Source organism: Callospermophilus lateralis, chromosome 1 (assembly GCF_048772815.1).
Source record: "Callospermophilus lateralis isolate mCalLat2 chromosome 1, mCalLat2.hap1, whole genome shotgun sequence".
NCBI classification, from domain to species: Eukaryota; Metazoa; Chordata; class Mammalia; order Rodentia; family Sciuridae; genus Callospermophilus; species Callospermophilus lateralis.
This window is the reverse complement of record NC_135305.1, coordinates 11,747,581-11,757,556: the sequence shown is the minus strand read 5'-3', so window position 1 is coordinate 11,757,556 and position 9,976 is coordinate 11,747,581. Positions and strand designations below refer to the sequence as shown.

Genomic DNA, 9,976 nt, shown 5'->3' with positions numbered 1-9,976 from the left:
GTTCAGCCTCTCTTCACAAGGACTCTGCCCTCGTGAATGGATTAATGTCATCTACATGGAAGTGGGCTGTTATAAGGCGAGTTCAGTCCTCTCTTGCTCTTTGGCAAATGCCATGTGATGCCTCTGTCACCCAGTAACATGTCAAGGAAGCCCTCACCAGATGTAGCGCCTGGACCTTGCTTCCCAAACCACAAGCAAATATATTTTGGACACCCCAGTTTCCAGAACCATGATCAAATACATTTCTGTTCATTATAAGCTACTCAGTCTACTGGTATTCTGTTATAACAACATAAAATGTACTCAAACAGTCAATAATGGTAATATAAAACCAAATTGGGGACAGGAAAGAACAAGGGAAAGATAAATCTACTCCCTGAGGCAGACATAATAATATCCATATAACAGAGAAAGCAAAAGCACTTAGTTCTTGGTTCAGCCTCTATGCTCAAAGAAAGGAAACAGTATGGAAATTAAGAGTTGGGCATAAAAACGTAAGGTAGACTTAGGACCCAAACCAGAGTCTCACAAGTGCTTAAATAATTCTATATTTTGTTCAGAGAGAACAGGAAAGGTGATCTGAGCCTTCATAGAGGCAAATATCTTGATTTTCAAAGAGATGGTTTTTAGAAACTAAAGGAAAAGAAGTTTAATATGAAATTCCTACAGGCTTCTGTAATAGATTGTTAAGAGAAGGTTTATCAGCATTTTGATAATATGGTTTATGGTTAATAAACACCAGGCACAGTGGTGCACACCTGTAATCCCACCGACTTGGGAGGCTGAGGCAAGAGGATTGCAGATTTGTGAGCAGCCTCAGCAACTTAGCAAGACCCCTCAGCACTTTAGCAAGACCCTGTCTCTGCATAAAATTTAAATATTACAAAGGGCTGCCTATCCAGCCCTTTGTAATATTTAAATTTTAAACATTACCGTGCAAAGTGTACTGTGCAAAGTTCCCCTGGGTTTAATCCCCAGTACCAAAATAACAAATAATTACAAACAACAATTGGTGTTCCAAAAATACAAGCCACACCAAACTCATCTTATTTGTTATGTAGTTAGGTTTCCAAGAATGTTAAATTATCTGATTGCTATGCAGACAATGTGATTTGACTTTATTCGGTCAAAAATGCAGTCCCCCCCACACCTCCACCCACATACAAAAAGTCTGTGGGAAGGTGCAAACAATGGCTTTGGATGATAACAGAGTTGAGGAGCGTTTGTGCGACCCCTGGCAGGTTCTGCATCTGCATCTTCTCCTGTCTCTCACTCCTCTTCCTAACTGGCCTTTCAACCCTGCCTCCCTAGCCCTGGGTGGCTCATCTCCTTTCTTTTAGAACTACCTCCTGGTTTTCCTTGGTCACGTGCACCTGTCTGTCCCATTAGCTTCCCCTGCTCCCTTCAGTTTCACTTCCTATTTCAGGTGACATCTCCCCATCCTCCCACTTTGTCTTGCTCCCCTCATGAGCTTGCTGTAAGGGCTCTGACTCTCCAGGTCTGTGCCCCTTTTCTCTTCTGCTAGACCTTATTTCAGGAGAGAGAAATCCCTTTGGCTCTTTCCCTCTTCTTTGCCCCGGTCTGTGCCCCGTTACTTCTCATGGCAGTCTCTACTCTCCATTCGTCTTTCTGGCTCTTTTCCAATCCCTCTCCCGGGTGCCACACCCCCATCCCTTCTCTTTTCAAATTGGTTGTTGACCCTCCTTTTCAGTCTTCCCTTTAGCCCTTAATGTGCTGAAGCAGGGCCTCAAGCTTGGAGCCAAGGGGTTCTCATTAATATTTCCTCCTTCATTGCCTGATTTGGCTGACCACTAGCAGATGGAAGGAAGCCACTGAGGTTCAGTGTGGCTACAAAGCCCGTCTACGCCATGGAGCAGGAGGAGCAAGGCCACACAGGAACGTCCTCGCTCTCTGCCATTCCTTCATGAGCCCCAGACCCACTGTCCAGCCATCAAGGACAGTTTCATCATTGGTCAAACTGCCTCTTTCCTCCTCTTCCCTCAGCTCAACCTACCACCAACACTCCCTAGACTAGCTCCTAGCCCCGGGGTGCAACCCTAAACAGAAGTGGTAAAACTGAAGTTCATGGGTGAGAACTAAGTGAGATATAGCGATCATTTTAGGAGATCTCTCAAGGTGCTTCCTTCGGTGTCTCTGCTAGCTGGGGTGGGGGAGACACAAAAGACCCTGGATCCTTCACCCCAGTGGCACTGTCCTGCACAGGAGAGGACTGCCGGCTTGCAGTTCTGACTTATGCACTTTTTTGGGTCCCCTCATCCCTTATTCTTTCTTCTTATCCTCTCCCCCAGATAAGAGCTTTAGGGAGATTCGTCACAATTTGCAACACGGGAGACTTGGCTTTGAACACCCTTGGACTTCTCTTGCCATACTAGTGGGTCAAGTTTTAGGGACAAACCCAGACTCAGGTTTAGATCTAGGTTTGTGAACAGAATGTGATTTAATGGCAGTTCGGAAGGAAGAGCTCAGGATGCCCAATTTCTCCTTTAGGGGAGCCAGGAACAATACATGATCATGTCCAGTGGGGACTCCCCCACAATTACCTCTAACAACTAGTCAGTGGTAGGCAACGGAACTCCTCCTGGGTTGAGGGGGAGGACTCACAATCAGAGAACACAAGGTAGACTAGTTTACTGCTTACAGTGGCCCTCAGGCTCAGTGTCCAGCGGTGAAAGGAAACAACGTACGGACACAATATTCAGAAGTAACCTGGGCTCCCCTTCCTTCAGGAACATCATAGAGGTGTGGGGGAAGGGCAGGTCCAACCCTCTTCCTTCTCTAATGCCCGGCAAGACAAGAGCACACTGGGGAGGCATCGGATCCCACCCAGCCCTTCCATCAGCACCCCCTGTGCAGGTACCCCAATCCTGTCCCCCCATGCCCAGGACCCTCTTTCTACTCTTTGATTCCAACTAGGGAGCACAGCCATTCTTGTCTTCTCTGACCTCCTCCAATGCTGTGGACGGCTCCAGGGAGGAGACAGGCTGCTTTTCTTGTGCCTTGCTGAGTAAGGGCCCAGTTCCTGGTCTGGCCCCTTCTGGCAGTGGGTCAAGACCTGGAAAAGGCTGCCTGATCACTGCCTGAGCACCAGGAGCTGTACATAGATCAGGAAAATAGCCATCTGCTCCTGAGGGGTGCCCCAGTGTCTGTGGGTAGAGTGGACCAGGGAAGGGCAGTTCTGGCAAACAGAGGTCACTCCAGGACACTGCACCTGGGAGGAGGGTCAAAAGACATAGGAATTATTAGACAGGACAAAGAGCATCAAACATCATTCAGTGCCTACTAGAAGGGATTCTCTTTTACCATCCACAGCACCACAGCTTGGGACCCCCATGCAAGTCTTGGAAAAACTAGCACCAAGCTCTCCCCACAGGACCAGGAAGGCTCCTGGGCTCCGGGTTCATCCGTTTGGTCATATGGACACAGAGTGGACCTGGGTCAGGCCAAGTGCTGTCTCTTGCAGTCAGCAAGGACAGTGGGGCCACCTGGACGGGTCTTTCTTCCCCTTCCTAAGATTCTCAATGAGTGGATGCTTCTGGGACTTCTGAGGTCCAGGAGGCTCAGTGACATGCTGACATAGGCTGCCATCTACTCTCTGCCACGTGTCTTTACTCATATTGTTTCTGATCCTCACCAGGTCCTTCAGTGATCTGCACTCTTGTCCCCACATCCAAGTCCAGGACACTGAGACTTAGGAGACCTGTAACTAGCTGAGCTGGGACAGGTAAAAAGCACGCCCTGCCTCAGTCTACCCTGCAGATGATGAGGCTGTCTGAGCCTCTGCACCTTCCTCAGTCATAAAAGGGTCTTCTTTCCCAGCCCCAACTCACCCACATTTCCAGGGGGTGGCTGCAGCAGAATCTGCCCGGATGGAGGGCCTGAGTAGTAGCCCTGTGACATGCCCCCACTGGGACCACAAGGAAACATAAAGAGGGGGTCTTCTGATGGTGGAAAGGTCAGCGAACTGGGCATGGGGAAGGGGAAGGGAGGCAGGTATGAAAACTGGGGCTGGGGAGGTTGGAAAAGCTGAGTCTGTGGAGGTTGGGGGAACTGGAACGGTCCCGGCTGGCTGCTTTGTTGGTAATCCTGGGCTTCCGGGTCTTCCAGATACGAGCAGATGGGTGGTGAGGAGATGCTGTGGGGGACAGAGGAATGTGTAGTGAGGTCCAGAGGTGGCCTGGTCCTTGCCGCACAGTAGGCGATATCTTCTGACTTCCTCTCCCGACCTCTGTGGGCACCCCACACTGCTTCCCGCCCCCCTCAGTGCTCCTGCCTGTCCTCTTTCCTTCTATTTCATTGCAACAATATCCTAGATCATTCCTACTCCAAATCCACTTTTTAAAATATATATGTTTTTTGGTTGTTGATGGACCTTTATTTTCGTGATTTATTTATATGTGGTGCTGAGAATCCAACCCAGGGCCTCACACCTGCCAGGTGAGCCTGTACCCCTGGGCCACAGCCCAGCTCTCACTTACCCTTTTAATTCCCATCACATGTACTATTCCTTGCTCCTCGCAGCCCTTCCCCCCTCTCAAGGTCTGACTTTTCCTCCTTTGTATCCCTCCCATAATAAATCAGGTCTCTCTCCCTCTTAGGTCCCATACCTTGTCCCCCAGGATCCAGTGGGACTGCTCTCACTACCAGGGACATCTGCCAGCAGAGACATCAGTTGGGGGGTGTGCCCAGGGCCCAGGGGAAAAGGAAAGTTGGTTCTTCGAACAGGTGGGGGGCTGAAGAGTGGTGGGGTCACCACCCTCGGAGTACCCTCGCTCTGTTGGATGGGTGCCAGAGTCTGGTCGGACATTATCAGCAGAGGGGGCTCTAGGAACAGAAGTCAAGGAAGGACTTAAGAAGACAGCCAGGCAGACCTGGGCCTGTGGAATGACAGACCTGTGCGAAGCCCAGGGTCCCCTGAATGGGCTCCTCTGGCCCCAAACCCTGGAGAGCTTTGTCCCGTTCCCATTTCTTGGGCAAGTGAACCCTCTGAAGGTAGGAGCTCACCTGGAAAGGTATCCAGAGTGGGCTCTGCAGGGAAGGGGCCAGACTTCCCGTCCATGGGCGTGGGAGGTAGGGGCTCTTCTGTAGAGCTGGAGGCAGAGAAAAGGGACAATGTAGCTCTGGTGGTCTCTGGATTTAGACAAGCACCTCAGAGCAGAGAAGGATACCAAATCCATAAACTCTGCCTCCTGTCAGACACTGGCCACCTCCAGCCCCTTCTCAGTCACAAACTCTAACATTAGCAACAACCCCAGGCCTGACACCCAGCTTCCAACGCTTGCCACTTCAAGATCCCAGGATCCCAGTTTGGCTTCCACTTCTACCTACTGGAAGGTTCAGAGGGTTCCTCACCTGCACTGGCTGCTGGCAGGAGCTTCAGGATTGTCCTCATTTTCTTTCCCATTCAACTTCTCAATTTTTCGCCACTTTGCCCGGCGATTCTGGAACCACACCTATGGGGTAAAGATACTTGGAGAACTTGAGGAACTGGGGAGGAGAAACTAGAGTCCAGGGTCATCTGCCGGCAGAGACATCAGTCAAAACGGTGCCTGACTACATAAGGGTGGGAGGTCCTGTCACCACTTTGCTTCGGAAGCCTGCCTGTCCACTTGGTTTAACAACCAAGGCCTCTGCACCTCTTTCTTCTTCTGATAGTACATGGCAGCAGCACTATTAGAAGCCCGTGGAGAGGCACCACATCAGAGACCCAACTTCAGCCTCCCTGCACAATGAGGCTGAGCACGTGCCCTAACCCACAGGAATTCCAATGGGTAAGCTTCTCAGCAACCTCCTACCCCTGCTGGTTAACCAGCCCCCTTTACCATGATGCGCTGGGGAGTGACCCCCACCATCTGGGCTATCTCCCGGCGCTTGTCACCATCAGGGTAGTGATCTTCTTGGAACATTCGCTCTAGCTCTTCCAGCTGGTCTGCAAGAAGAAATGGGCAGGAGGAAGTCAATCACGTGACATGGCAAGAGAGAAGAGATGCCTACCAGGTGTCTCCAGCAGATAGGACCACTGTCCCTGCCCCAAGAGCCTTGCAGCTAAGTTCCCCAGTGGGCCAGGCATTCTCTCTTGGGCGTCATGGCTGAGACCTGTATGGGGTTTGCTATCCTGACCCTTCGTCCTGGTCCCAAGCTTGCTTTCTGCCGAGACAACCTAGCTTTCCCCTTGGGGCCAAAGGCACTGCTGTGGGGTCAAGAGAGATCCAGGACAAAGTGATATACACACGGCTTACCTGAACGGTAGAGGGTTCGAGTCTTTTTCCGGACTTGGCAGTTCACTTCCGGGGGCCCCTTCTTCTGGTCTGTGTTTTGGCTGTTCTGGGTCAATGTGCTAAGGAGGTTGGCCAGGTGGCAGGGGCCCCGGCCTGACCCACAAGGCACAGGGTTGTGAGTGGCACAGGATGACTTAGCAACACTGAGCAGTGATGTTGAGGGCAGATCTGTGGCATTGGGCTTTTTGTGTTTACCAGGGCCTGGGGAAGCCGGTCTCTTTACTGTCTTTGCCTGTCGTGCTGAGAGGGAAGAGCCTTGCCCCTGACACTGGGGTCTGCCTGGGTTCTGCCTGTCTTTGTGGACAGCCCTGGAGCTGGATGGCTGGCACACGCGTCTGGCATTAGCACGAGTCGGTTCTCCAGTGGGCTCTGGAGGCGGCTCCTCTCCTGAGATGGCACAGGGGGGTGGCAGCTCTTCTTTCAGGGTGTCCTGAGTGTGGGGGGCTGACCCCTGCTTGGGTTCCTCCTCCAGTTCAGCAGTCAGGGACTGGCCTCCACCTTCCTGGCCTGTGGGAAGCAGCAGCCACTGACGTCAGCCCCAGGTAGAAGTAGGAGTCTGGGCTCCAAGGACATGCTGCTTTCTGCTCTACAGTGGACCTGTTGTTGGACCCTAAGTTTTCATCTGTCTACCTATCAAATGAGGCCCTAATTCCAGACTTCCCTTCTTAATTTGATGGTTGTAAAGATTAGATAATCCAACTGCTTTGGAAAATGTAAACAAACATATATAGCTCTTAAGAGGGCCTTAGCCCATGCTAGGAGAGTAATCCTAATTTAGGATGCTTCTTCCCCCCCTTCCCCCCCCTCCCAGATACCAGGAGTTCGAGGGACAGGCATCTGTTCAGGTATTTCTAAGGGACCACGGTGGGGCTGAGGGCAGACTAGGAAGAGAAATAGATTGATTAGAATTCTGCTTCACCTGAGACTGGAACCCAGACGTGACTGCCAGCAGAAGTGACAAGGCAGGTTAAGATGGGTTCCAGAGCTCAGGCAGGGAGGTCAAAGGAGGTAACAGGAAGGACAGGCAGGAACCCTCCCCTTCCCTAGCACCCACTCTCCCTGCCAGCCCTCCTCAACCCCATGCACCTCCACTTCCTCCCAATGTTCCCATATTTCCCCCCTCTGTCCAGGCCAACCCTCCCTTTACAGGTGAGGGAAAAGGAGCCCATTTGGAATCCTTTAAGCTTGCCTTCCTTTCTTCTAGCTGACTGATTCATCCAGAGCATACCATGGTCCAGGCATAAGGCTGAGTTAGCACCTTTCAAAGCTTGGTACAGTGTGCATTTAACCCCTGTGAGGAAGGCACTTCTCCCATATGAAGACATGAGGATTAGAAACTTGAGTAATTAGCCTAAGATCAAATAGCACAGGGGGCACAAGTTCTTCCCAGGGTCACCCAACACTCCCCTTCACTTCCGGACTTACTCATAACCGGGCTTACTCATAACTTACACAGACCTACGGTTCAGGGACCTGCTGTATCATTTCCAATGAAATTGCAAAATTTTGTAAATAAATGTTAACTAGATAAGGGCCATTGTTATTTGAATGGAATTGCATGCATTGTAATGTCTTAAGAAATTATTTTCTAACAATATGCAAAGCAGGAGGGCAAATTCTGGCTCAGGTGCTTTATCAAGTTGTTTCCTGGGACACACAACAGGCCTGAAGTGCAGAGGCCCGTCTGAAGCTGGTGTAGAGGGTGCGCAGCCACCGGGGGTTAAAGGGGCAAGGGTGGATGGAGATGTGGGCAAGGAGGTGCAAATTAGCTTAATGGTGTTTTCTTAGTGCCTGTAGTGTGGCAATAAACCTGGTACAGATTCAGATAGGTGCTCAACAAACATGACTCTCATCTTTCTCTCTCTCTCTCTCTCTCTCTCTCTCTCTCTCTCTCTCTTTTTTTTTTTTTTTTTTGGTACCAGGGATTGCACCCACGAGCGCTTAACCAGTTACATGTCTTGTTGGAGTGATTTGCCTTGGAAGAAAAGTGACGGGCGTCAGCCCAGCCCAGCGTTTTCTCACCTGTGCAGTGGGAGATCTGAACCCCTAGTCAGGGAGGTCTGCGGTCACCTCCCTGCCCCACTACAGCGCACCAGCTACCCAAGCTCTAAGGTCGTCTAAAGCGGGCGAAGTGACCAGAGGACCCCGGGACTCAGAGAGCCCCCCAAGCCCGAACCCCTTGCGCGCTCACCCAGCGGTTCCCTGCAGGGATCCTCCCTGGGCTCCATGGCATGGACTCCCGCGCCGCGGCCGCCGGCTGGGGCTGCACAGGCGGGGCTTAATGAAGCCTCGCCGGCAGGCAGGTGTGCAGAGCCTGCACGAGCCGGGCCTGCAGCTCGAGGAGCGTGCATCCCCTCACCCCCACCCCGAGGCTCCGCGCCGGACAGCTGCAGGGACTGGGGAGCTGGCCCCGCGCTCCCCTCCCGCGTAGGCCCAGGGGGCTTGAGGAGCCCAGGTGCTGCGTCTGGACCCCTCCCCTCCGCCCAAAGCTGAGGCAGGCGGGGAGAAGAGGGGCAAGACATCAAAACCACTGGGGGTCTCCAAGCACGAGGTGCGGTGCTGGACTCACCCATGCCCTAGGCACACTTGGTAATGAACTTGATTATGATTTCCTCCTGAACCCTTCCGTGGGGCGGTGGAAGATGACTTCTAGAACCATCAAGGGATCCTCAAATGCTTACTTGTCCTTCTGCTCCTTCCTGGTCAGTAGGCCGTCTCTGAGCCTCAGGATGAAGGCCCTTCATGTTCAGAGATTCCGACGTTGTCACATTTCCACCCAGTTGCTACTTCAGTTTTATTCGAAAAGAAGGAATTCTCTTGACAGAGATCCCACAGGGGAGAATCTTTATGGTTCCTAGTTCGTGGAATGTTTCATATACTCTTTATTGAAAAAATCAAAATGTAAAATTCTTATAGCCTCTGTCTTCTGCTTGAGTGGGTGGGTGAGAAGAGTGGGAGTGGGAGGAAGGCTGGACCTATTGAAGCAGGTGGTTGGAGTAGTGGGTGGGGAGGTTGAGTTCTGACCAAAAAAAGTCAGGTGTTTTGCTTTTAGGCTTCAAAAGACTCTGGACACCAGGTGCTTTCATGCTACCATCAGCTATTGGTACATTTTCCTGTGTACCAGGAAGTGGCTTTGCGAGTCTTTGGACCTCAGGGGGTTGTGAGATCTTTATTCTTTTCTGAAACATAAAAATGTAAACTAACTTCATAGCAGGATGATCAAAACTTCAGGCATCTGACATTTCATTTCTACTTCTTCCATAAGACGGGCATCCTCAGGTTAAGGTGGACTTTAGACACAGGGCCCAGTTTCTCTGCAGGAAAGGAGGGATTCTAGGCCATTCGAGCAAGAAAGGGGCTCCGTGAAGCTGCACTGGTTGGTGGTGACATGGTTCCCTTGATTAAACACTTATAGGATAACTACTGTATGCTGGGCACTGTGGACAGGTCACTTTCTGATCCAGAAGCTTTCCGGTGGAAAGAAGATTAGAGCACTAACACCACGGGTCTTGCCGATACCATGTGGTCAGTGGTGAGTTAGAGGTGTGTGTGAGCTCATGTGGAACCCAGATGGACTGGGATGGAGGCTTCTTGGAGAAGGTGGCCACTGAGCTGTGAGTCTCACAGCTTACCATGTCACAGTCCTACCTAAAACCCCGCAGTGGCCCCTCACTGCCTGG

The 9,976-nt window shown here is 51.4% G+C and overlaps 1 protein-coding gene across 2 annotated transcripts; it reads right to left on the bottom strand.

Moving 5' to 3' along the window:
* Nucleotides 1-2,930: 2,930 nt before the first annotated feature.
* Nobox (NOBOX oogenesis homeobox) lies at nucleotides 2,931-8,524 on the bottom strand. Of its 2 annotated transcripts, XM_076859636.2 has the most exons (8): nucleotides 8,488-8,524; nucleotides 6,258-6,803; nucleotides 5,841-5,947; nucleotides 5,371-5,471; nucleotides 5,023-5,108; nucleotides 4,626-4,842; nucleotides 3,849-4,153; nucleotides 2,931-3,229 (listed from the first exon to the last, which is right to left on the bottom strand). In XM_076859636.2, the coding sequence occupies exons 1-8, from the start codon at nucleotides 8,522-8,524 to the stop codon at nucleotides 2,931-2,933; spliced, it is 1,698 nt and encodes a 565-aa protein (XP_076715751.2). The 2 variants fall into 2 exon arrangements, with proteins under 2 accessions (XP_076715751.2, XP_076715760.2); XM_076859645.2 differs by lacking the exon at nucleotides 6,258-6,803.
* Nucleotides 8,525-9,976: the final 1,452 nt, after the last annotated feature.